The following is a 25,828-nucleotide window of genomic DNA, read 5'->3' on the forward strand; positions in this document are numbered from 1 at the left end:
GAGAATGGCATAAACCCGGGAGGCGGAGCTTGCAGTGAGCTGAGATCCGGCCACTGCACCCCAGGCTGGGCGACAGAGCGAGACTCTGTCTCAACAAAAAAAAAAAAAAAAAAAAAAAAAAAAGTACAAAAATTAGCTGGGCGTGGTGGGCGCCTGTAATCCAGCTACTCAGGAGGCTGAGGCAGGAGAATGGCTTGAACCTGGGAGGCGGAGCTTGCAGTGAGCTGACGTCGTGCCACTGCACTCCAGCCTGGGCAACAAGTTTTTTAAACTCCGTCTAAAAAAGAAAAAAAAAATTTGCATAGAGACATTTGTGGCTGCTCTGTATATTACAGTCATTAGCTGGAAACTGTTTATGAGGTGATAGCTAAGTAGGGGGTCGTTTAGGAGAATGAGCTATTGCCTTCGTGTATAACAACTATTGAGAAGAAATAGTTATGTGATACCATCGTAATTTTAAAAAGAGAATCTGGACCAGGCACGGTGGCTCACGCCTGTAATCCCAGCACTTTGGGAGGCCAAGGCAGGCAAATCACCTGAGGTCAGGAGTTCAAGACCAGCCTGGCCAACATGGCAAGACACTGTCTCCACTAAAAGTACAAAAAAATTAGCCAGGCATGGTGGTGTGTACCTGTAAGCCCAGCTACTCGGGAGGCTGAGGCAGGAGAATCGCTTGAACCTGGGAGGTGGAGTTTGCAGTGAGCCAAGATCGTGCCACTGCACTCCGGGCAACAGAGCGAGACTCCGTCTCAAGAGAAAATAAAAATAAATAAATAAGAGGATCTGGAATTTTGATCACATAATGATACCCACAAGAGAAAGTTCTGTCTAGTTACCAAGGGGAAATAGATCCAGAATTTGTCAATAGTCAGTGAGTTTGGAGATAGGGTTTTTTTAGTTATTTTGTGCTGATCGATATATGCACATTTCTACTTTAGTTATTATTACCCGTTACATAACATATATGCTTGAATATTTACTTCAAGGAAACACACCTCTATAAGTGATATTCAAGAGTAGCTACTGGGCTTGAGAATGAATGTGTTAGAACAAATGAGATTGTCCTATGAGAGAGGAGGCAGGAGCCAGGGAGGAGGATCCCAGGTGGCCAGGGCTCGGCAGGGAGGCAGGGCCATCGGAGGGCGGCCAACCAAGGAACCACCCCACGGAGGTTTGCAGAGGTCAGGGCCCCCCCAGGTGATTGGATTGTTGTGGAGTGCCCAGAAGACAGGGAAAGTCTGAGTTCACCAGATAACTCAGACCAACTGGAAACCCAGTGGTGGTTCTACAGAACCAACTAGCATAGGATTGGCTGTGTGAGGGTGGGGTTGGCGTCTGTCTTCACTGCAGCTCTGTCTGCAGAGCCATCACTGTAATAGCTCACAGTAGCTGCTCAATATGTGTCTGAAGTGAATTAATATCTAGGAGGGGAGGAAGACAGGTATAGCTCTTTGCAGAGACTTCCCACCTGAAATGCCATCGCCCCAGGCACTGGAGCTGTCCAAAACCTTGGCTTGTGGAGAATTTCCAGAAGGGGGCACTGTGGACGCGGTTCAGTATCTGCCTTCCAAGGCTGGGGCTCCATGTCAAAAGAAGGTGAGACGACGGGGCACAGCGGTCACTCCTGTAATCCTAGCACTTTGGGAAGCCACAGAAGGATCACTTGAGGCCAGGAGTTCAAGACCACTTGGGTAACATAGCAGGAGCTTCTCTCTACAAAAAAAAATTTAAAATGTAGCCAGATGTGGTGGCCTGAACCTGTAGTCCCAGCTACTTAGGAGTCTGAGGCAGGAGGATCACTTGAGTCAGGAGTTCAAGGCTGCAGTGAGCTCTGATTGCACCACTGCACCCCAGCGTGGCAACAGCAAGACCTGGTTTCTTAAAAAAAGAGATGAGATTGGGGTGTCCTGCTTCCAGGCATGTGGAGGGGAGAACTGGGAACTGTGGACTGTAGGGGATCGCACACCTTTGGACGGGAAGAGCAGCTTTCCAGAGCTGCACGGAAACCACGGGCAGAGGCCCTGGCTGCTGAGATGATTCTAGCCATGTGGCCCGCCCAGCGGGAAAAGCAGGAACAGAGACCAGAAATGAGGCCGGGCACAGTGGCTCACGCCTATAATCCCAGGACTTTGGAAGGCTGAGGCGGGTGGTCAGGAGTTTGAGACCAGCCTGGCCAACATGGTGAAACCCCGTCTCTACTAAAAATACAACAATTAGCCGGGCATCGTGGTGCACACCTGTAATCCCAGCTACTCAGGAGGCTGAGGCAGGAGAATCGCTTGAACCTGGGAGGCGGAGCTTGCAGTGAGTTGAGATCACACCACTGCACTCCAGCCCGGGTGACAGAGTGAGATTCCGTCTCAAAATAATAATAATAAAAAATAAATAAACGTTAAAAATGGCAAGAGTGGCCCAATCTAGAGAAAATGTAATTTGGGAGGGAATAGCTATCCCTTTACTGTGACCTTACGGTATCTACAAAGCAATGTCATGTTCTAAATCTGCAGAGAGAAAATTTTAAGGGGCCAAAGTCCAAGGCGGAAGTCAAAAGTTTTGCAAGGAAATCGATGAGGTTGGTGATCTGAGCTGGGCGAGGTTGGACAGATGGGTGCCACAGTCCAGGTGTCTGACTGTCTCTGGCAGGTAAGCAGAGATCTAGAGCTGTCCTGTGAATTAAGTGGGAGACTGGACAGAGTTGCAGACTTGTGTATTGAGGAGAAGGTCGTGGACAAGCTGGGCAGTGAGCTGGCAGAGAGAACACCCAAATACCCAGAAATATATATATATATATATATATATATATATATATATATTTTTTTTTTTTTTTTTTTTTTTTTTTTGAGATGGAGTCTTGTTCTGTCGCCCAGGCTACGGTGCAGTGGTGCGATCTCAGCTCACTGCAACCTCTGTCTCCTGGGTTCAACTGATTTTCCTGCCTCAGCCTCTGAAGTAGCTGGGATTACAGGCCGTGCCACCATGCTCAGCTACTTTGTTTATTAATTAATTATTTATTAGTAAAGACGGGGTTTCCCCATGTTGGCCAGGCTGTTCTCCAACTCCTGACCTCACGTGATCCCCTCACCTCGGCCTCCCACAGTGCTGAGATTACAGGTGTGAGCCACCACACCTGGCCCAGGAAGATTTTTTTTTTTTTTTTTTTTTCTGAGATGGCGTCTCGCTCTGTCGCCAGGCCGGAGTGCAGTGGCATGATCTTGGCTCATTGCAGCCTCCGCCTCCCGGGTTCAAGCAATTCTCCTGCCTCAGCCTCCTGAGTAGCTGGGACTACAGGCATGCACCACCATGCCTAGCTAATTTTTGTATTTTGTTTGTTTTTGAGACGGAGTTTCACTCTTGTTGGCCAGGCTGGAGTGCAATGGTGCGATGACCTTGGCTCACCGCAACCTCCGCCTCCCAGGTTCAGGTGATCCTCCTGCCTCAGCCTCTCGAGTAGCTGGGATTACAGGCATGTGCCACCACACCCGGCTAATTTTGTATTTTTAGTAGAGACGGGGTTTCTTCATGTTGGTCAGGCTGGTTTCAAACTCCTGACCTCAGGTGATCCGCCCACCTTGGCCTCCCAAAGTGCTGAGATTACAGGCGTGAGCCACCACACTGGGCCCAAGATGTTTTTAGCAGGAGAAAGATCAAGCTTAGTGCAGGTTTGGGAAAATAGGTAACAACCAAAGGTAGCAACATGAGATTCCATACCTGGATTTTGTATACAGTTTATTAAATGGATTGGGACTGGAGCAAAAATAGATTTTCTAGGAACTACGGACTCCTGTGATTGGGGGGGTAGACAAAGTACAGCAGCATCAGACAAGCCCTCGCTGAGGTGCTGGGCCAGAAATCTCAGAGGTCAGGTAGAAGAGGGCTCCTGTATGAAGAGGGAAGGTTTGGGAGGGCAACCTGACTTGTCTCCAGAAAAAGCTGGAACTAGTTGGCTTAGTGGCCAAGAGAGACTGGATTGAAAATGAGGAATCACGGCGCTGTTGCCTTGTCACGGATACCAGCCCAGCCCATTTCTCTAAGTTGCCATGGGGTAAAACAAACGTGCTGTAAACTCTTCCATTCCTTTGGTTATGAATTATGTATCTTCTTTGTTTTTTGTTTGTTTGTTTGAGACAGAGTCTTGCTCTGTCGCCCAGGCTGGAGTGCAGTGGCACGATCTTGGCTCACTGAAAGCTCCGCCTTCCAGGTTCACGCCATTCTCCTGCCTCAGCCTCCCCAGTAGCTGGGACTACAGGCCCAACTAATTTTTTTGTATTTTTAGTAGAGACAGGGTTTCACTGTGTTAACCAGGATGGTCTCTATCTCCTGACCTCATGATCCACCGGCTTCAACCTCCCAAAGTGCTGGGATTACAAGCGTGAGCCACCGTGATTGGCCATTTTTTTTTAATTTTGTTTTGTTTTTTGAGACTGAGTCTCCCTCTGTTGCCCAGGCAGGAGTGCACTGGCGCAATCTCTGCTCACTGTAAACTCTGCCTCCCAGGTTCAAGTGATTCTCCTGCCTCAGCCTCCCGAGTAGCTGGGGTTGCAGGTGCATGCCACCACACCGGCTAATTTTTGTATTTTTAGTAGAGACAGGTTTCAACATGTTGGCCAGCCTGGTTTCGAATTCCTGACCTCAAGCGATCCTGCTGCCTCGGCCTCCCAAAGTGCTGGGATTACAGGCATGAGCCACCTCACCCAGACTCCTCTCTCTTTTTTTTTTTTTTTTTGAGGCAGAGTCTCGCTGTGTCACCCAGGCTGCAGTGTACAGTGGCGCGATCTTGGTTCACTGCAAGCTCCGCCTCCCGGGTTGACGCCATTTTCCTGCCTCAGCCTCCCAAGTAGCTGGGACTACAGGCGCCCGCCACCACGCCCAGCTAATTTTTTTTAGTAGCCATGGGGTTTCACTGTGTTAGCCAGGATGGTCTTGATCTGATTTGGTGATCCACCTGCCTCGGCCTCCCAAAGTGCTGGGATTACAGGCGTGAGTCACCGCGCCCGGCCCATCCTGTTTCTTAATAAAGTTATTTTGAAAAATTAGAGCCAAGCACGGTGGCTCACACCTGTAATTCCAACCCTTTGGGAGGCCGAGGTGGGCGGATCACCTGAGGTCAGGAGTTCAGGACCAGCCTGACCAACAGGTGAAACCCCATCTCTACTAAAAATACAAAAAATTAGCCGGGCGTGGTGGCAGGTGCCTGTAATCCCAGCAACTCAGGAGGGTGAGGCAGTAGAATCACTTGAATGCAGGAGGTGGAGGTTGCAGTGAACCAAGATTGCGTCATTGCACTCCAGGCTGGGCAACAAGAGCGAAACTCTCTCAAAAAAAAAAAAAGAAAAATTAGAAAAATAAACGTATCTATTTTCTTTTTTTTTTTTTTTTTTTGAGATGGAGTCTCACTCTTGCCAGGCTAGAGTACAGTGGTGCGATCTCGGCTCACTGCAACCTCCACTTCCCTGATTTAAGCAATTCTCTTACCTCAGCCTCCCGAGTAGCTGGGACTACAAACATGCGCCACCACGCCGGCGAATTTTTGTATTTTTAGTAGAGATGGGGTTTCACCGTGTTAGCCAGGATGGTCTTGAACTCCTGACCTCGTGATCCACTGGCCTTGGCCTCCCAAAGCGCTGGGATTACAGGCCTGAGCCACCGCACCCGGCCAACTTACCTGTTTTCTTTTGTTGTCTGTGCTTTTAGTGTCATATCCAAGGAAGTATTGCCTAATCCAATGTCAAGGAGCTTGTCCTCTGTTTTCTTCTGAAGGTTATAGTTTTAGCTCTTTTTTTTTTTTTTGAGACGGAGCTTCACTCAGTCGCCCAGGCTGGAAGGTGTTGGTGCAATCTCAGCTCACTGCAAACTCTATCTACCAGATTCAAGTGATTCTCCTGCCTCAGCCTCCTGAGTAGCTGGGATTACAGGCAAGTGCCACCATGCCCAGCTAATTTTTGTATTTTTAGCAGAGACAGTGTTTCACCATGTTGGCCAGGATGGTCTCGAATTTCTGATCTCATGATTCGTCCATCTCGGCCTCCCAGAGTGCTGGGATTACAGGCGTGAGTCATTGCGCCTGGCCATTTTAGCTCTTAAGTTTAGGTCAGCCGGGCGCTGTGGTTCACGTCTGTTATTCCAGCACTTTGGGAGGCCAAGATGGGAGGATCGCTATAGCCCAGGAGTTTGACACTAGCCTGGGTAACATGGAGAAACCTTGTCTCTACGAAAAATAAAAATTAGCCAAGTGTGGTGATATGCGCCTCTAGTCCCTGCTACTACTTTGGAGGCCAAGGTGGGAGGATTACTTGAGCCCAGGAGGTCGAGGTTGCAGTTAGCTGTGATCACACCACTTCACTCCAGCCTGGGTGACAGAACAAGACCCTGTCTCAAAGCAAAAAAAGTTTAGTTCATTGATCCATTTTTATTTAATTTTTGTATATGATGTAAGGTAAGGATCCAACTTCATTTATCTTTTTTCTTTTTTTTTTTTTTTTTTTTGAGACAGAGTCTCATTCTGTCGCCCAGGCTGGAGTACAGTGGCGCGAACTCAGCTCACTGCAACCTCCGCCTCCCAGGTTCAAGTGATTCTCCTGCCTCAGCCTCAGGAGTAGCTGGGATTACAGGTGCCCGCTACCATGCCCAGCTAGTTTTTGTATTTTTAGTAGAGACAGGGTTTCACTGTGTTAGCCAGGATTGTCTCAAACTCCTGACCTCAGGTGATCCACCTGCCTCGGCCTCCCAAAGTGCTGGGATTACAGGCGTGAGCCACCATACCTGGCCCAACTTCATTTTTCTGCATGTGACTATTCTATTTGTCCAGAACCATTTGTGTTTGTTTGTTTGTTTGTTTTTTGAGACGGAGTCTGGCTCTGTTGTCCAAACTTGAGTGCAGTGGCGAGATCTTGGCTCACTGCAACCTCTGCCTCCTGGGCTCAGATGACTCTCCTGCCTCAGCCTCCCCAGTAGCTGGAGTTACAGGCATGCACCACCATGCCCAGCTAATTTTTGTATTTTCAGTCAAGACAGGATTTCACCACGTTGGCCAGGCTGGTCTTAAACTCCTGACCTCAGGTGATCTGCCCGCCTTGCCCTGCCAAAGTGCTGGGATTACAGGCGTGAGCCACTGCTCCTGGCCTCATTTGTTGAAAAGGTCATTCTGTCTACTGTTGAATGATTCTGGCACCCTTGTTGAAAACCATTTGACCATATATTGAAGGGTTTATTTCTGGGCTGTCTATTTAACCCCATTGGTCTCTGTGTCTGTCTTTAAGCCAGTGCCACACTGTTTTGTCTTTTTTTTTTTTTTGAGACAGAGTCTCACTCTGTCACCCAGGCTGGAGTGCAGGGTCGTGATCTCAGCTCACTGCAACCTCCACTTCCCAGGTTCAAGCAGTTCTTCTGCCTCAGCCTCCCGAGTGGCTGGAATTACAGGCACCCGCCACCACGCCCGGCTAATTTTTGTATTTTTAGTAGAGACGGGGTTTCATCATGTTGGCCAGGCTGGTTTCAAACTCCTGAGCTCGTGATCCACCTGCCTCGGCCTCCCAAAGTGCTGGGATTACAGGCGTGAGCCACCGCGCCTGGCCAAAATTTTTAAGTGTTATGCCAGGTATGGTGGCTCACGCCTGTAAGGGTGGGTCACCTGAGGTCAGGAGTTTGAGACTAGCCTGGCCAACATGAAGAAACCCCGTTTCTACTAAAAATACAAAAATTAGCTGGGCATGGTGTCACGTGCCTGTAGTCCCAGCTACTCAGGAGGCTGAGGCAGGAGAATCTCTTGAATCTGGGAGGTGGAGGTTGCAGTGAGCTGAGATCACGCCACTGCACTCCAGCCTGGTGACAGAGTAAGACTCCATCTCAAAAAAAAAAAAAAAAAACAAAACCCTGTCAGAAAGCTTCAAAGTTCACAGTGGTGGACACAGGTTTACCTAAATCCTGATGTTTGCTCGAAAGTTCAATTTTATCATTTACAGGAAACGCTGTCATTGTTTTCCTTGGTGGGACAGGGTGACCCGCCCACCTCAGCCTCCCAAAGTGCTGGGATTACAGGTGTGAGTCACCGCACCTGGCCGGTTAAATTTATTTCTAAATGTTTGAAGTTTTTGTAGCTGTTGTAACTGTGATTGTTTTCTTGATTTTTTGGATTGTTGTTACTGTATAGAAACACTACTGATTTTTGTATGTTGATTTTGTATGCTGCAACTGTACAGAATCTATTAACTAGTTTTAACATTTTTTGGTGGAATTTCTGTTGTTTTAAGCCACTCAATTTGTAGTAACTTGTTATGGCAGCCATAGGGAACAGTCTGGGGATCTCGTCACTCCAGATGGCAAGTTGCACATCACAGAGTGTGGCCGTCATGTCGGAAGGAGCCGGGAGTTAGCCTGGAAGACCCTCACCCGTCCCCGCCAAGGATGGAACAACTGAGCCCTAGGAAGGATCCCTCGAGGAACAGAGCTGTTAAATATGGTGAGATCTGTTGTTCTTCCTACAAACAGAAGCTGACTGCCCCGAAGGATGCCAGGGAACCAGCTCTGAGGCACGCTGGTAAATTAAGGGAAGAGGCCAGGCACGGTGGCTCATGCTTGTAATCCTAGCACTTTGGGAGGCCTAGGCAGATCACTTGGGGTCAGGAATTTGAGACCAGCCTGGCCAACATGGCGAAACCGCATCTCTACTAAAAACATAACAAATTACCCAGGCATGTTGGCAGGTGCCTGTAATCCCCACTACTCGGGAGGCTGAGGCAGGAGAATCGCTTGAACCCAGGAGGTGGAGCCGAGATCGTGCCACCATATTTCAGCCCTGGGTGACAAAGCGAGACCCTGTCTCCAAAAAAAAAAAAAAAAATTAAGGGGGCCAGGCACAGTGGCTCATGCCTGTAATCCCAGCACTCTGGGAGGCCAAGGCAGGTGGATCACCTGAGGTTAGGAGTTCGAGACCAGCCTGGCTAACACGATGAAACCTCGTTTCTTTTTTTTCTTTTTTCTGTTTTTTTCTTTTTTTTTTTTTTTGAGACGGAGTCTCGCTCTGTCTCCCAGGCTGGAGTGCAGTGGCCGGATCTTAGCTCACTGCAAGCTCCGCCTCCCGGGTTCCCGCCATTCTCCTGCCTCAGCCTCCCGAGCAGCTGGGACTACAGGCGCCCGCCACCTCGCCTGGCTAGTTTTTTCTATTTTTCAGTAGAGACGGGGTTTCACCGTGTTAGCCAGGATGGTCTCGATCTCCTGACCTCGTGATCCGCCCGTCTCGGCCTCCCAAAGTGCTGGGATTACAGGCTTGAGCCACCGCGCCCGGCCTTTTTTTTTTTTTTTTTTTTTTTTTTTTTTTTGTTGAGACGGAGTCTCACTCTGTGGCCCAGGCTGGAGTGCAGTGGCGCAATCTTGGCTCACTGCAAGCTCCACCTCCCGGGTTCACGCCATTCTCCTGCCACAGCCTCCCGAGAAGCTGGGACTACAGGCACCCCTCACCACGCCCGGCTAATTTTTTGAGTTATTAGTAGAGACGGGGTTTCACCGTGTTAGCCAGGATGGTCTCGATCTCTTGACCTCGTGATCCACCCGCCTCAGCCTCCCAAAGCGCTGGGATTACAGGCGTGAGCCACCGTGCCCGGCCAACCTCGTTTCTACTAAAAGTACAAAAAATTAGCCAGGTGTGGTGGCGCGCATCTGTAATCCCAGCTACTCGGGAGGCTGAAGCAAGAGAATCGCCTGAACCTGGGAGGCGGAGGTTGCAGTGAGGTGAGATCGCACCACTGCACTCCAGCCTGGGCGACAGAGTGAAACGGTCTCAAAAAAATAATAATAATTAAGGGAAGGACTGAAACATCGATCTACCTTTCCATACAAACAGGACCACTGTGGAGCCAAAGAGCACGTGGGAGGCAACTTCCGCTTCCTGAAGCGTTCCCTACGGTGGCCGAGGACAGACCAGAAGCGTTCCCTGCGCGGCCGAGGAGAGACCGGAAGCGTTCCCTGCGCGGCCGAGGACAGAGAGCAACCCGGCTGTTCCATACCCGGGGAGTGAAGGATCCGGATGAGCTTGAACACCCACAGCTGCCGTCTGACAACACTGAGGACAGGCCCCGCACGCCTCTTCCTCAGGAAACACCACTCCTGAAAGCACTCGTGCCCCCCACCAACCAAACGGAATCTGGGGAAGCCTCTAAATCCGGGCACCGACTGGCAGAAGGTCAGAGGAAAACGTTAACAGGTACAGAATCGGCCGGGGCGGTGGCTCGAGCCTGTAATCCCAGCACTCTGGGAGGCCGAGACGGGCGGATCACGAGGTCAGGAGATCGAGACCATCCTGGCTAACACGGTGAAACCCCGTCTCTACTAAAAATGCAAAAAATGAGCCGGGCGCGGTGGCGGCGCCTGTAGTCCCAGCTACTCGGGAGGCTGAGGCAGGAGAATGGCGGGAACCCGGGAGGTGGAGCTTGCAGTGAGCTAAGATCCGGCCACTGCACTCCAGCCTGGGCCACAGAGCGAGACTCTGTCTCAAAAAAAAAAAACAAAACAAAACAGGTACAGAATCTCCACAAAGATGAATTCCCTGGGACAATTTACTTTCTTCAGAGATGAATTTCGGAGAAGATGGAGGGGCGGCCACTGGTTGGCAACAAGGGCTGCATGCCTGAGTGACAAAACCATGTAGAGAGGAGGGACGGTGCCTTCAAAGCCGCGGAGGGGCTGCTCTGCACGGGAGCTGCACCCAGGGCACGCGGAGGGTCCTGGAGGGTCGGTTCAGGGGTGGTGGCCACAGGTGTTTGCTTTATAGCATTTAAACTGTGCACTTGTTTTATTTTATTTTATTATTTTATTTTTTATTTTTGAGATGGAATTTCACTCTTGGTACCCAGGCTGGAGTGCAGTGGTGCAATCTTGGCTCACGGCAACCTCCTCCCGGGTTCAAGCGATTCTCCTGCCTCAGCCTCCTGAATAGCTGGGATTACAGGTGCCTGCCACCATGCCTGGCTAATTTTTATATTTTTAGTAGAGACTGGGTTTCACCGTTTCGACCAGGCTGGTCTTGAACCCCTGACCTCAGGTGATCCACCCGCCTCGGCCTCCCAAAGTGCTGGGATTTTAGGTGTGAGCCGCTGTGCCCGGCCTGCATTGTTTTTTTTGTTGTTTTCTATGATGCATTATTTTAGCTATTGGGCTATTTTTTAAGGGGACGGAGCCCGGAGGACTTGGTGACTGTTTTGAGCTTGTGGGGGTGAGCTGGATGACTTGTCCCCCAGGCTCTGACATGGGAGCTGGGAGTATGAGCGGATGTTTACCACGACCAGTGAGGTGGGACACACACGTCTCAGCCTGGGAGTTGGCCTCCACCCTGCTGGCAGGGTCACTCGGCCTGGGCCACCCCCTGCTGCAGTAACACCCAGTGAGGCTCCAGAAGAAGCACAATGTCCTTCCAGGTCTTTATTGCCGCCAGGCACAAGTTGCCACGAGGGGTGGCGACCCTAAGGGGGTGAGTGGGGTCCCCCACCAAGGTGAACCCTGATGGCGGCTGTCTGCCCAGGGCCAGACCTCTCCAGACAGGCGGAGGGCCAGGCCTGGGTCCAGCAGCAGCTTGGGTGGCAGGAGGGTCACCAGCTCAGGATGCCAGGGCAGTACTTGTCAATGAGCCCCTGGTAGTAGGGCCGCAGCTTGTCCACATCCGGCAGGTCCGGGCACTTGGTGTAGAGGTCGAACTTGCTGGAGCAGGGAGAGGCGGTGAGCCCCGTGAAGAACCCCCAGGTCCCACCCCCGCCGCTTCACTCCCACAAGCCCCCTTGGCGGGGAGGGCCGTACTTGAACTCCTGTACCCAGGGCAGCATGGCCAGGTCCTGCTGGCTGCACAGCTGCTGGTAGTCGCTGCCCGTGTGCCAGGGGTAGAAGGAGTGGAACCGGATCATGTAGAAAGCCTGTGGGCAAGCCATACCCAGCCGCTGTCTCGGCTGCAGGACGGGGCCTGGTGGCCGGGGCCGGGCTGCCCCTCCCCCCACCTACCTCCGGGGGCAGTGAGAACTTGTTAAACTTCATCACCTGGTACATGTACTCTGTGGGGAGAGGGTGTCACCACCGGGCACCACCTCTGCCCCACCGTCCCCCACTGCCCCAGTCTGGCCTCACCATCGTGGCCCCAGGACATGAGGACCCTGTCGAGCCCGCAGTGGGGCTGATACATGCCGAGTTCTGTGCTGCAGTGAGATGCCAGGGTGAGGGGGGCTCAGGAGCCGCCCAGGGAGGGGAGCCCAGCCCTGGGCAGCGGGAAGCACCTGTATCGAGGATCCTGGAGGTCAGGGTTGTCCTGGAAGGTGGAGTCGCGGAAAACCACGGAAGCCTGGGGACGGCATCCGACAGGGAAGGTGTCTCCGACGACCGCCCACTGCAGAGGGACAGGCAGGTGTGGGGGTGTGGGGGGCCGTGGGGGTGCACTGGCCGGTCCCCTAGGCTGAGCACCGAGGCCACCAGAGGGACAGGCAGCCGTGGGGGGGCTGTGGGGGGTGCACTGGCCTGCCCCGCAGGTAGTATCCTAGGCCAAGCACCGAGGCCACCAGAGGGACAGGCAGTTGTGGGGGTGTGGGGTGCCGTGGGGGGTGCACTGGCCGGTCCCCTAGGCCGAGCACCGAGGCCACCAGAGGGACAGGCAGCCGTTGGGGGGCCGTGGGGGGTGCACTGGCTTGCCCTGCAGGTAGTATCCCAGGCCAAGCACTGAAGCCACTCCGCTCCCCCCACCTTGCCTCAACATGCAGACCTCCTCACCCACAACCACCAGCCCTTACCTGGGGCTCCCCGAACAGGGCCAGGACCTTCCCCAGGTCGTGCAGGAGCCCAACAAGCTGGAACCAGTCTGGGAGGGGGATGGACAGGGTAGGTTGGGGACTGCAGAGGCCAAGGCAGAGGATGAGCAGGCTTGCGGGGCTGAGAGCCAGGGGGGGCCCAGGGCCTGCTCCCCAACCCAGGCAGGGCTGCTGGAGGCCTGGGCCCACCACTGCCCCCTTCCACCCTATAGGCCGCTGCATTCTGCCCCTTGGAGGCAGCACCTGCCCCCCTGCAGCAGAGCTGGGGCTCACCCTTGTCTGGGTGGGCCTTCCGGATGCCCTCCGCTGTCTGGAAGGCATGGAAGGAGTTGGGGAAATCTACATCTGGGTCCGACTCGTCCACCAGCCCATCCAGCAGGTCCACAGCCTCCATGATTGTCATTTTCTTGTAGGAGAAGCCCCCAAACTGGGCATGCTGGTGGGGAAGGAGAAGGCAGCGTGGCCCAGGGTCAGCAGGCCCACCACACAGTCCTCTCCATCCTCTTGGTGCCTGGTGGGCTCATGGGGTTGAGGGCAAGGGTCCTCCGCGTTTGCACAGGGTGGCAGGAAACGCCTACCTTGCTCCTGACGAAGTCCACCGTCTGGTGCGTGTGCATGAGCTTGTAGGTGGTGAAGACACGGTCCAGGAGGGGACCCGACTGCAGGCCGGAGGGTCAGTGGAGGCTGGCACTACCCCCACCCTGCATACAAGGCACCGTGCCTCCCCTCTCCCAGGCAGCCCCACAGGGTGTGATGGGGGTGAGGGTTCCCACAGGGCACCTCCTGGAGCTGTGTGAGGGGCAGGTGCTGTTCCCCAGGGTGTGGATGGGGAGTCGGGGGGTGGGACGTCAAGGTACTCACTGTGTAGTTCCGGAAGCTGGCCTTGTCTTTGGCCACCTCTGGGTCCACATCAGGTCGGTAGACCAGGGAAGGGTCTGGGCCCTGGGCAGGTGGAGGATTGAACCTATTTCACCATCATGTCAGCTCCACGAGGAAGCACAGACACTCCCAGCATGGCTGCAGACTCCAAGCCTGCCTCCGCTCGAGAGCTGGTGGGGGACACGAGAGGGCACAGCCTCTCCTGCACCATCATCCCGGCCCCTGCCCTGGCCTCAGCGAGTCCCAGGAGCTCTCACTCCCAGGTCCTTATCTGCAAAGTGAATGTCAGCAGACGTCTGCTTCCGGGGTGCAGGGGACACCACGCCTGAGCGGCACCCATGGCCACCCTTGCGGGGTGGAAGCGGCCTTGGGAGGAGACTGAGTCCGCAGGGAGCCTGGGGGTCGGCAGCCACTGGCTCTTCCCCAGCTGGACGGAGCAGCAGGGCTGGCCAGCGCCAGCTAGAAGAGGGCAGGAGCAGCTGGCCAGCAGGAGAGCAGTCAGCGGGGCCTCTCTGCATGGGGTCTGGGTACTCACCACCATCACCTTCATCCTGAGAGGAAGCGGCGCTCAGGTGGCAAAGTGCAGGCTGGTGAGTGTGTCCTCAGCCGGGCTCCTATATACACCCCAGGTTACATAAGTGACTGTGGTAATGAGTGACCATCCACCCTCCTCCTGGCCTCAGGGAGTTAATGTGTCAGCACACGAGCAGCCCCCAGCAGTCCCACATCCTCTTGCCCTGACTCGGCCTCCCTCCTGTCCTGAGCCGCTGACCTGCTTAGGGTTGTCTGTGGGCCCAGCCTCCCGCTTGACTCTGGCTTTAGACCCCTCTGTGGGGTCCCACAAGTAGGGGCAGACCCAAGACCCCACCCTCAAGCACACACCTCCTCTGCACCACCCCTGCCCCGGCTGCCCCACTGGATCTCAGGGGAGAAAACTTGCCCCAGGCCGCTCATGATTCTAGGTGGGGCAGGGGCTAGTTAAGAAAAGATGATTCTGAGGACTTGTTAAAATGGTGAGAAGAGCTTTATTCGAGAGCGTGGTGAGAGGAGCTCACCTCCGAATTCAACGACCGCTGGAGATTGATGGCATCGGAGGGGTCAGCGGATGGGAAGTTGCTAGGGGAGCCTTTGAGGGTAGGGGATTCTCACCAGAGCAGCTCAACGGGGGTCTTGCAGGAGGCCGGCAGGGTGACGAGATCACGGGTGGGAGATGAAGAACTGGATCAGATATCAAGGGTGGGTAATTCTCCATAAACTGATTTACCAGGATTCTTGCTAACACCGGGGTCGGTGGGCCCAGAGAGGATGGGGATGAGGTCAAGCCTGGTCGAGGAAAGGACTCAGGAGCACCTGCCTAGAGTTCGGCCACAGAATGTGTCGGGCTCTGGGAGAGGGGCCTCATGGAGAGTGGGGAGCAGAAATGGAATCGCCAGCACCCGGGCTGCCAATGCAACTTCCCATGCATGGGTCCTGCAGGCACAGAGGACACTGGGAGAACAAAGTGCCCGCAGCAGAGCTGGCATCTTGGAGCGTGGCCAGGGAAGAGTCTGGGAACAGCAGTCAGCTGGGGCAGGGGAGAGGGCAGTGGTTTGCTGGGGCCATACCTAGGGCTGTGCAGATCACAGTTCTGGGCTTCAGGTGTCAGGTGAGGGCTGTGGGGAGCTGACCTGACTCAACAAGATTCTGGCACAGCTGAGCTGAAAAGGAGCTGTGAGGAGACCCCAGCGCCCCCATTTAAATGGCACCTGCCCCGCACTCTCCTTGTCTGACTTCCCGTGGCACTCAGCACTCCCGGCCTCTCCACCACCCACTTACTCTACCTTCTATGTTTGTCTCCTTCTGTCTCCCCCTAGAATGTCAGCCCCCAGGGGCAAGGCTGTATCCTCAAGTGTCCCAACAAGCGTGGGTCACGTGCTCAGCATGCACTGGCCAGAGGGATGGAGACAGGCACTGGGAGGAGGCTACGGCCATTGCCCCCACAGCAGGTGGTGCCTGGGTCAGGAGAAGGTGTCTGGATAGGTTCAGGAAGTGGGACCAGGCGGGATTCATAGGAAGGTGCAAGGGAAGAGGGGGGGGTTTTTGTTTTTGTTTTTGTTTTTTTTGAAACAGAGTCTTGCTCTGTCGATCAGGCTTGAGTGCAGCAGTGTAATCTCAGCTCACTGCAACCTCCACCTCCCGGGCTCAGACGAGTCTCCTGCCTCAGCCCCCTGAGTAGATGTGATTACTAGCGTGTGCCACCACACCCAGCTAATTTTTGTATTATTACTATTTTTTTTTTTTTTTTGAGACAGAACTTTGCTCTTGTTACCCAGGCTGGAGTGCAGTGGCCCAATCTCAGCTCACTGCAACCTCCAGGTTCAAGTGATCCTCCTGCCTTAGCCTCCTGAGTAGCTGGGATTACAGTCATGTGCCACCGTGCCTGATAAATTTTGTATTTTTTATTTAATATTTAATATTTTAATATTGTATATTTTATTGTATTTGTATTTAATTTTGTAATTTTTGCATTTTTAGTAGAGACGGGGTTTCACCATGTTGGCCAGGCTGGTCTTGAACTCCTGACCTCAGGTGATCTGCCTGACTTGGCCTCCCAAAGTGCTGGGATTACAGGCGTGAGCCACCGGGCCCGGCCTAGAGGAGGTTTTGGCCAGAGCAGCGGGAAGTGGTTGCTGGCGAAGGTGGGGGTGAGTGCAGGTGCTGCTGGGCCTGTGCGTGAGGGTGTCAGGTGGGTCTGGCTTCACACCTGAGGCGATGCAGAGGGTCACGGAAGGCGGCCTCCTGACTACAGGGCATGAGGAGGGTGAAGGCTTTCCTGGAGGAGGGAACACTTGGCCCTGACCACAGGCAGGCCCCAGACGGGGTGCCAAGCTGGACTTTGCCTAGGCAGGAGAGGAGGCATCTGGGAGGGTTTTGGCTGGGTTGAGTAGCGGACACTGAGCTCCTGACCCCCCAGCCTTGCCCCGGGGTCCCCTCCCTCTGCCCTCATGCCCTGTGCTCTGCTGACACCCTTCAGTGACCACAGGACACATGACTCAGAGGCCGAGGCCCCTCCACCCTGCAGCCTCTCAGCAGCCAAACCTCCTGTGCACCTGGGGACTTGGCACTCCCCGCTCCTTCCCCTAGGGAAGTCCTGCTGTCCTCAGACCTCACTGATCCAGTGCTTCTCCCAGGGAGCCGGCCTTGACTGCCTTGCTGTGCGGCCCACCACCCTGACCACCTCTGCTGCAACCCTAGTCCATCTCCCAGTGCACGGAGGCCTCCACAGGGCAGGATCAGCCTGGACTGTTCCCACAGGGCCTCATGGAGCACAGGTCAGTTACCTGGACCCGGCGATCCCTGAGCTCAGGGAGCAAGCACAGAGGCGGCGCCTGGGTGGGCGCTTCCAGGACCCTCCCCTTTGGAGGTAGTCACTGAGGGGCAGGCTGTGGGGGAATGTCCTGAGCTCTGCTGTAGCCTCTAGAGTTGGGGTGATCATGGTGACCCTCATGGGGTGGCTGAGAGGGTGACCCTAGCAAACATTTGCAAATTAAATGCTGAGTGTTTGCTAAGTAGCGGAAGGAACCCTTTCTGAACCCCGCGTTCTGCTGGACGACTGGGAGCCTCGAGTGGCACACGCACATGAGCCCCCATCTCCCCGGGGAAGAACACACACCAAGTCCGTGCACACTGGCAGTGGTTCTTGTTCTTGTCATTTGGGGCTGGGCTGCCCTCCCGGGCTCTTGGCGAGTCACCTGCTGCCCCCACACCTGGTTCCACTGGGCCCCCACACTGGGTGGTGGTGGGGCGCCTGGGTTGCCTGTGGAGCCCCACCCTTGTCTGGCTGCCAACAAGGGTCTCACCCCCTTGAGGTGGGGTGGGTCTATTTGGGCTGGGGGATCTTGCCTCACCCAGCCCTGCCCTGTCCTGGGGTAGGAAGGGGTGTCCCTGTCCCAGAATGGTTTGGGGTGGCTTCTGAACTGCTGAGTTCCCCTCCCCGGCCTCCCACAGGGCATCCAGATGGAGTCCCCATGGCTACCTCAGTCTGGGCTCCAGGGTTGGCAGCTGGAGCCACAGAGGTCCCTTCATGACCTCTGGAGGGCCACCATCCTTCCCTTGCCCAACCCCAGGGGGCTATAGCATCCCACACTCCCTGTCCTGTCCCAAAGGCATGGGGAGGGAGAGGCTGGGACCCCCGGCCAGGCAGGCACGTGGAAGGGCTGGTTGTGCATGACAGCAGGAACAGCCCAGGCACAAGGCCGGGCTTCAGTCTGACTGGACCAGCAGTGGAGGGGCCGCTTCCGGCCAATTCAGCCCCTCTCCCCTGTTCGTCCAGACGTGGCCCTGTGGGTTCAGGGCCCAGCTTCTGCTCCACGTCCCTGGCAGATGCCTCCTTTTTAAAACGCTTTTTAGCATCTGGTGCTGCCACCAGCTGGGTCTGGCAGCCATCCCCCAAGGGTTTACAATTTCAGGGTGTTTAGGCTCCTTGACATACCAGCACTGCATATAGACCAGCCTCGGTCTACAGGTGTGCAAGGGTTTACGTGTGCGACGCCGTGCAGGCATTGTTGCTGCAGGACCTGCTGTCTGCAGCTCCGCGGGACTGGGCTGCGGAGGGGGCTCAGCTGCAGCTCTGGACGGGGGCACAGCACCCTGGCTGGGATGGCCAGGGGTGTGGCCCAGCCCCACTTCAGCCATAGCTGTGGGGGCTGCTGGGGTCCACAGGAGCTGAGTCCTGCCGGCCAGCCGGTCCCATGAGTTGCCACAGGCGGTGGCTGAGATTCTGCACCTGACAGGTGCCCAGCACACAGCCCACTCGCAGGAGCTGGGCTTGGGTCCTGCGGGAGCCCGAGTGTCTTCGGGGGCCCGAGTGTTGGCGGCCACCATCCCGGAGAGGCTGACCCATAGCAGGGGCCAGGCCAGCACCCCTCTGTGGCTGGAGGGCCTGGTGAAGCTTCCAAACCACAGGTCGGGGTGCGGGGTGCCTGGGCTGCAGGTTGCTGGAAGGGGTCCGGGCTGGGGGCTCCCTGCAGAGGCAGATGGAGAATGTCAACTGGATGGCTCAGCCTTTCAGAGACCTCACACCTACCCACTTTTGCCTCTACACAGGCCTGGGTCACTGCCAGGGGAAGCCCACGGCCCCCACCCACACACAGCCTGGAGCATAGCCAGGGGAAGCCCACGCGTCCCCTCTGGGCTTGGGGCCTGGGACCATCTCAGTGGCCCGGGTCACGTGTCCTGGGAACCGGCACCTCCTTGAGCAAAGGGCACCCCCGCGGCCCAGCCTCTGCGGGTCACCACTCTCAGGGCTCAGGGTGACTCAGCTTCTGCCCTCCCTTTGGTCACAGGTGGGCCTGGGGATACCGCCAGCCTTCCCTCCCCCAGCAGACACCCCCAGAAAAGGGGCTGCTGTGTCCACCTGTGTGGGGAGAAGCAACTGCCCTGTGCAGGGAGGCAGAGGAAGAGGGTCCTCTGGCCCTGCTCAGGCGCTGCTGAGCCTGGGGCAGGGGCCTTGGTTTGGGACGGGAGCCCTAGCAGCAGGTGGCGGTTGGAGGGAGGGCGGCCCCCGGCACTCTGCTTCCCTGTGGGGGCCAGAGGGGCTGGCTGGCCCAAGACCTGGACTCACCTGGGTTTGACGGGACGCGGGTCCCCGCCCAGGCTGCGGGACAGCACGCCAGGGAGCTGCAGGCAGAGGAGGCTGATGCAACCCAGGGCGGCCGTCGGGATCCGGGCCATGGCGGGCGGCGCTGCGGGGGAGGGAGCGGTGAGCCGGGCAGGTCGGGGGCAGCCTGAGCCGCGAGCCACCCCCTCCGCCGGCACCTCGGGGAGCCCTCCGCGGTCGGGGCACCGGGCGTGGGTATGGCAAGCTGGGCACGGGCGTCCGTCGGGGCGCAGGCCTCGGGCGCGAAGCGGGCAGCGGGTCTGGGGTCGGCCGCGGGTCCAGAGCGCAAGGCGGAGCGGGCTGGGCGGGTTGGGGGTCCTGTCTGGAGCAGAGTCGCGGCCCGGATGGCACCTCTGGAGCTGAATACGTAGCCTTTCCAGCAAGGGGCGGAGCCGGGTGCACGGACGGGGCGGGGCGCCCCTGCCCCGGGCTAAGCCACGCTCCGGGGCGGGGAGGGGGCTGTTCCCGCCGGGAGCGCTCGGCGACGGGCCCGGGACCGCGGGGCTGCCAGCCTCACTCCAGGCGCCTTCTAGTGGGGACGCAGCCCCGAGCCTGGGGGGGCCGGTCTTCCCCAGGCTGAAGCGGGGTTCTAGGGGGCGAGCCGTAGTCCAAGCTGATCCCACGGCTGGGGCGGACTCTCACCCTGTCAACCACCTCCCGATTGGTGGGTCCTGGCGGTCCCACCCTCCAGGGTCTGATCCGGTGGACCCCGGACCCGGGCCTGACCAGGGAGTCCGCGGGATTCCGCTATCGTCTGACGCGGTGTCCCCAAACCCGGGGCTGCGCTCCTAAAAAGCTCTACCTACCGCCAGCCGCTCCAACCCCAGACCAAAGTATTGCACGGTTTCTGTAACAAATCTAAACAAGTGTCCGGGCGCGGTGGCTCACTCCGGTAATTCCAGCAATTTGGGAAGCCGAGGCGGGCGGATCACCTGAGGCCTGGAGTTTGAGACTAGCCTGGCCAACATGGAGAAACCCGTCTCTACTAAAAATAAAATTAGCTGGTCATGGGCCGGTGGGGCGCGGAGGCTCACGCTTGTAATCCCAGCACTGTGGGAGGCCGAGGCGAGTGGATCACGAGGTCAGGAGATCAAGACCATCCTGGCTAACACGGTGAAACTCCCTCTCTATTAAAAATACAAAAAATGAGCCGGGCGTGGTGGCGGGCGCCTGTAGTCCCAGCTACTCGGGAAGCTGAGGCAGGAGAATGGTGTGAACCCGGGAGGCGGAGCCACTGCACTCCAGCCTGGGGGACAGAGCTAGACTCCGCCTCCGAACCCCCCCCAAAAAAATTAGCTGGGCTTGGTGGCGGGTCCCTGTAATCTCAGCCACTTGGGAGGCTGAGGCAGGAAAGGCTGAGGCTTGAACCCAGGCGGTGGAGGTTACAGTGAGCTGAGATCGTGCCATTGCATTCCAGCTTGGGCGACAGAGTGAGACTCCGTCTCAAAAATTAAAAAAAAAAAGAAATTTAAACAAGTGAAACGTGAGACTCTCCTCATCATTACCACCCACTGGGTACCCCTACCCCGGTCTGGGTGGGAGCCCTCTCCTGACCCGCCCTGGGCACACCAAGGTGCGGCCGTGTGAGGCACACACATCCATGTGTGCAGACCTGCAATAGGACTGAGACCCCATTCTTTACTGAGAGCTTGTTTGTAGGTCCTGGCAGAGGAGCACAGCTACTGGAAGCCTGATCCTTCATCCTCTTTGACGGAGCACACAGCTTCAGAGGGACACACAGGGAACGGTGGGGAAGGAGGGGACACCTACCTCTGAGCCAACCACATCAGCCGAATCAACCCTGGTGACCAGTGGGGTGACAGGCCTCACAGCCTGACCGTCCTCACATCAGAGACCCCATTCTTTCCTATGGCTGGACCTACTCCAGCATATAGGTGTTGAATGATTCACTTCACCTGCGATTAACGTGAAATTAGGTGACCACCAGTCTTTTTGTGAGTTGCTGCCTCGAGCTCACAGACGTGTCTGTACGACACCTTCCTGGAAGTAGAAATTCTGGTTGAAGGTGAGTGCGTGTTGGTGTTGATAGATGGTTCACTGTTCTCCACAGTTTTCGCCTACCCACCATCCACGAGTCCTGGACTTGGTGTCATGGGCTCCAAGCTGCTGAGACTGGCCTCTCTCTTGGGTTAGCTGAGGATCTCTGCGTCTGTTTGTGCTTCCCCTTCTGTCTCCCCAACCCCTGCACTCACCCTGTAACCCCCTGCTGTGCCCCCAGCCTGGGAACACAGTCAACATCTGCTGGATGAATAAGTCGAGGAGTGCCGAGCACACACCACACAGGCCGTTCTGGGAGGGCGGGGATGCCCTGCAGGTATTATTTACTTATTTTGACCAGTTAAGGGGCAAGGAGTGTCACATTTATAGGTTTTTTTTTTGAGACGGAGTCTCGTTCTGTCACCCAGGCTGGAGTGCAGTGGCCGGATCTCAGCTCACTGCAAGCTCCACCTCCCGGGTTCACGCCATTCTCCTGCCTCAGCCTCCCGAGTAGCTGGGACTACAGACGCCGCCACCTCGCCCGGCTAGTTTTTTGTATTTTTTTTTAGTAGAGACGGGGTTTCACCGTGTTAGCCAGGATGGTCTCGATCTCCTGACCTCATGATCCACCCATCTCGGCCTCCCAAAGTGCTGGGATTACAGGCTTGAGCCACCGCGCCCGGCTTTTTTTTTTTTTTTTTTTGAGATGGAGTCCCACTCTGTCACCCAGGCTGGAGTGCAGTGGTGAAATCTCAGCTCACTGCAGCCTCCCCTCCCAGGTTCCAGCGATTCTCCTGCCTCAGCCTCCCAAGTGGCTGGAATTACAGGTGCCTACCACCACGCCCGGATAATTTCTGTATTTGAGACAAGATTTCACCTTGTTGGCCAGGCTGGTCTCAAATTCCTGACCTCAGGTGATCCACCCACCTCAGCCTCCCAAAGTGCTGTGATTTCAGGTTTGATTTGAGCCACTGCACCCAGTGGTTTGTTTTGTTTTTGGTTTTTGAGATGGAGTCTCACTCTGTCGCCCAGGCTGGAGTGCAGTGGCACAATCTTGGCTCACTGCAACCTCCGCCTCCCAAGTTCAAGTAATTCTCCTGCCTCAGCCTCCCTAGTAGCTGGGATTACAGACGCCTGCCACCACACCCAGCTAATTTTTGTATTTTTAGTAGAGACGGGGTTTCACCATGCTAGCCAGGCTGGTCTTAAACTCTTGACCTCAAGCAACCCACCCACCTCTGACTCCCAAACTGCTAGGATTACAGGTGTGAGCCACCAAGCCCAGCCAAGTGTCACATTTATGTTGAAAGGCGGAGTGGCAGCCAAGAAGGCAGGTGCTGAGGAGGCAGGCAGAAAGAGCTTGAGGGGACAGAGTGGATGAGTGGGAGAAATATAGCAGGGCAGGATGGTAAATGAGGGGCTCACAGTTCCCGGCGAAGCCCTTCTGTTTGCTGATGTGGCAGCTGCTGAGGGGGTGGGAAGAGGTCGGGACCTGGACATGCTGAGGCCGAGATGCTTGAGGGTAGTCCAGGGAGGGGGTCTGGCTGCTCCCCAGCCTGGCAGGCATGGGACTGAGAGAAGGCAGGTCGAGAACAGTTTTGGAGATCTCAGGGATGGCGCGGCCATGGAGGATATGGTGAGCCTGGTCCACAGAGAATGCGGAGAGGCCGGCCAAGAATAGAGCTCAGCGCCAGCTCTGGAGGGCCAGGGAGGGAAGGGCCTGAGCAGAGGATCTCCCAGGTTCCCAAGTCTTGCTGCTGCGGCTTCTGCTGCCTCCCGACTCGGCCCTCAGCCTTCCACACCGCCACCAGCTCCGTCCTTTCAAAATATAAGTGCAATCAAATCATTCGCCCCACCAATAAAGAAAAATCAGTGACAATTCCCTGTCCTCACAAGGTTTTAAATCTGGGACAGGTGGAGGTCAGCCCCAGTGAGGGGCTGCGTTTCAGACCCTGGGATGACAGGACAGTTGCTGCCCCTGTGAGCCACAGTCCTACCTCCCGCCGCCTGTGGGGAGGGTGTGTCCTCTGCCCTCAGGCATCAGCCTGGCTGCTGCTTCTGCACCTGCCCTGCCCACCAGAGAGGAGTCCCCCTCTGTGATCCCAGGGCCCCTGGCACTTGTTTCATGTGACTCCATTCTTAGTTGGAGGAGCTGCTTCTGGGGAGTGATAGGGCCCCAGCACTGCTTATGATGGACACAGGTGAAGAGAAGACACGAGTCGCCAAATGAGCCAGGGCTGGACCATAGGAGGGGGGCGGTGGCACTGGAGAATGCTTGTGAGAATCTAAACAAGCTAGGGTGGTAACTGGCTGGACAAAGCATCTTTGGTTTTTTCCTTTTTTTTTTTTTTGAGATGGAGTTGTGCTCTGTCGCCCAGGCTGGCATGCAGTGGTGCAATCTCGGCTCACTGCAACTTCCACCTCCTGGGTTCAAGCAACTCTCCTGCCTCAGCCTCCCGAGTCGCTGGGACTGCAGGTGTGAGCCACCACACCTGGCTAATTTTTGTATTTTTAGTAGAGACAGGGCTTCACCATGTTTACTAGGCTGGTCTCAAACTCCTGATGCCAAGTGATCCACCCACCTTGGCCTCCCAAAGTGCTGGGATTTACAGGTGTAAGCCACCACGCCTGGGCTTTGGGGGTTTTTGTTTTGAGTGTTTTATGATGGCAGAGGTAAGTTTGACTCTGATAGCAAGGAATCCATAGACAGGGAATGATGGAGTTTGGCGGTGGGCACTGACAGTGAATGATGGCCTGAGATGAGGGATGGGCAGGGGGGCAGAACCTGTGGTAATGGAGGGAGGGGTGGTGTGAGGGGTGTAAGATGGGGGCTTGGTGCTCCCACCTCATAGCTTCTGTTTGCTCTGTGAGGAGCAGCCAATCATCTCAGAGACACTGGAAGTGGGGTGGGAGGTTTGAGGAGAGTGCAGACTGCAAGACAGCTGACCAGAAATCAGCAGGCCAGGTGGTAGCGAAGGGCGTCCATCCATCTGAGCCGCCGAGCCACTATGGATGGTTGTTCCCAAGGGCCTGGTGGAAGCGTGAGAGTGGAGAGTACGATGCAGGGTCCCCAGAGTCTTTCAGAAGAGAGCCAGCCCTGGGCTCAAGCACTAGCCCAGACTTGCCCAGGGAGACTGCCAGCCTGTACACAAGCTCAATGGTGTGGTAATGTGGTGCTGAGGACCTTTTTGGGTGCAAGTGACAGAAACCAGCTTGAGCCAGCTGGAGCAAAAAGGAGGATTTCTGGTAGGGCACAGTTTCTCACACCTGTAATCCCAACACTTCTCGAGGCAGATGCAGGAGGATCATTTGAGGACAGGAGTTCAAGACAAGCCTAGGCAACATGTCAAGACCCTGTCTCTACAAAAAAATTAAATTTTAAAAAGAGGACTTCTCAACCTGTGAAAACCAACAGTGGTAGAGGAGAGGTGTAGTGTGGCCCATGCCTGAGGGCAGGGAGGGGGCCCTGGTGGGGTCTCTCAGTTTGATTCCATTCATTCTCTTGGTCTGGATCCTGCCCATGGAGGGAGCGTGGATGCCAGTCATTTGGCCAGTTCTTGCAACAGCCAAACTCATTTAAAAGCAGATCTTCAAGGCCAGCCAGGCACAGTGGCTCACGCCTGTAATCCCAGCACTTTGGGAGGCTGAGATAGGCAGATCTCGAGGTCAGAAGATCGAGACCATCCTGGCTAACACGGTGAAATCCCGTCGCTACTAAAAATACAAAAAATTAGCCGGGCGTGGTGGCAGGTGCCTGTAGTCCTAGCTACTCAGGAGGCTGAGGCAGGAGAATGGTGTGAACCTGGGAGGTGGAGCTTGCAGTGAGCTGAGATCACACCACTGCACTCCAGCCTAGGCGACAGAGCGAGACTTTGTCTCAAAACAAACAAAAACAAACAAAAAATAGACCTTCAGGTGGGCCAGGCGCAGTGGCTCACGCCAGTAATCCCAGCATTTTGGGGGACCGAGGTGGGTGGATGGCCTGAGGTCAGGAGTTCGAAACCAGCCTGGCCAACATGGTGAGACCCCGTCTCTACTAAAATACAAAAATTAGGCATGGTGGCGCACACCTGTAATCCCAGCTATGCAGGAGGCCAAGATGGGAGAATCGCTTGAACCCAGGAGAGACGGATGTTCTAGTGAGCCAAGATCGTGCCACTGAACTTAAGCCTGAGTAACAGATTGAGACTCTGCCTCAAAAACAAAACAACAAAAAACAGACGTTGGCCTGCTATGCTCAGAGGGATTTCCCTGTTGCACCAGGCTGACTCCTGCACCTTCTCTCCCAGCATGTTCTGCTGTAGGCTCATGCTCATCCCTGAGCCACTTCAGGGGTGGCCCTGGCCAGCCCTGCCCTTGAGAGGGGTGGGTACTGTCAGGGATCCTGGGTGATGCAGCTTTCCTAGAGCCCCCTGCTCCGTGGCCTCATGTGCCTCACACGCTTAGAACACTTGCTCTTTTACAGGGGGACATGAGCGTGCCGTTTTTAAGCTAATGTGTTAAATGTCTCACTTCGCCTTACAGATGGGGGCTCTTCAGC

General features: G+C 55.6%; 2 protein-coding genes and 1 long non-coding RNA gene across 8 annotated transcripts; 1 reads left to right on the forward strand and 2 right to left on the reverse strand.

The window, feature by feature from the left end:
- The first annotated feature begins 1,457 nt into the window (after nucleotides 1-1,457).
- Nucleotides 1,458-10,530, forward strand: LOC123567171 (uncharacterized). Its single transcript, XR_006689975.3, has 4 exons — nucleotides 1,458-1,596; nucleotides 2,508-2,643; nucleotides 8,313-8,455; nucleotides 9,836-10,530. It is a non-coding gene; the product is annotated as an uncharacterized lncRNA (long non-coding RNA).
- An 864-nt stretch (nucleotides 10,531-11,394) lies between these two features.
- MIOX (myo-inositol oxygenase) lies at nucleotides 11,395-14,241 on the reverse strand. 6 transcript variants are annotated; one of them, XR_012418523.1, is made up of 10 exons: nucleotides 14,188-14,241; nucleotides 13,635-13,715; nucleotides 13,352-13,432; nucleotides 13,047-13,209; nucleotides 12,756-12,855; nucleotides 12,249-12,358; nucleotides 12,103-12,170; nucleotides 11,980-12,029; nucleotides 11,782-11,894; nucleotides 11,395-11,685 (listed from the first exon to the last, which is right to left on the reverse strand). XR_012418523.1 is itself a non-coding variant. In XM_005566896.4 (10 exons), exons 1-10 carry the CDS (start codon nucleotides 14,200-14,202, stop codon nucleotides 11,577-11,579), a joined length of 858 nt encoding a protein of 285 aa, XP_005566953.3. In that variant the 5' UTR covers nucleotides 14,203-14,241; the 3' UTR covers nucleotides 11,395-11,576. The 6 variants fall into 6 exon arrangements, 2 of the variants coding, with proteins under 2 accessions (XP_005566953.3, XP_045219272.2); XM_005566896.4 differs by having other exon boundaries at nucleotides 12,756-12,823; XR_012418524.1 differs by lacking the exon at nucleotides 12,103-12,170 and having other exon boundaries at nucleotides 12,756-12,823.
- Nucleotides 14,242-16,115: 1,874 nt separating this feature from the next.
- ADM2 (adrenomedullin 2) lies at nucleotides 16,116-19,639 on the reverse strand. The gene is made up of 2 exons (XM_005566893.5): nucleotides 19,255-19,639; nucleotides 16,116-18,655 (listed from the first exon to the last, which is right to left on the reverse strand). Exons 1-2 carry the CDS (start codon nucleotides 19,362-19,364, stop codon nucleotides 18,319-18,321), a joined length of 447 nt encoding a protein of 148 aa, XP_005566950.1. The 5' UTR covers nucleotides 19,365-19,639; the 3' UTR covers nucleotides 16,116-18,318.
- Between the last annotated feature and the right edge of the window lie 6,189 nt (nucleotides 19,640-25,828).

Source organism: Macaca fascicularis, chromosome 10 (genome assembly GCF_037993035.2).
Source record: "Macaca fascicularis isolate 582-1 chromosome 10, T2T-MFA8v1.1".
NCBI lineage: Eukaryota > Metazoa > Chordata > Mammalia > Primates > Cercopithecidae > Macaca > Macaca fascicularis.

Excerpts from the sequence above, each read along its gene's own strand:
- MIOX (XM_005566896.4), bottom strand. Across the intron at positions 13,433-13,634 it reads CCAGCTTCCGGAACTACACA|TCGGGTCCCCTCCTGGACCG; the intron begins GTGAGTACCTTG and ends TCCGGCCTGCAG. Across the intron at positions 12,359-12,755 it reads CCCTGTTCGGGGAGCCCCAG|TGGGCGGTCGTCGGAGACAC; the intron begins GTAAGGGCTGGT and ends GTCCCTCTGCAG.
- ADM2 (XM_005566893.5), bottom strand. The coding sequence starts at position 19,364 with ATGGCCCGGATCCCGACGGCCGCCCTGGGTTGCATCAGCCTCCTCTGC. Across the intron at positions 18,656-19,254 it reads CCGCGTCCCGTCAAACCCAG|GGAGCCCCCAGCCCGGACCC; the intron begins GTGAGTCCAGGT and ends CTGCCTCTGCAG.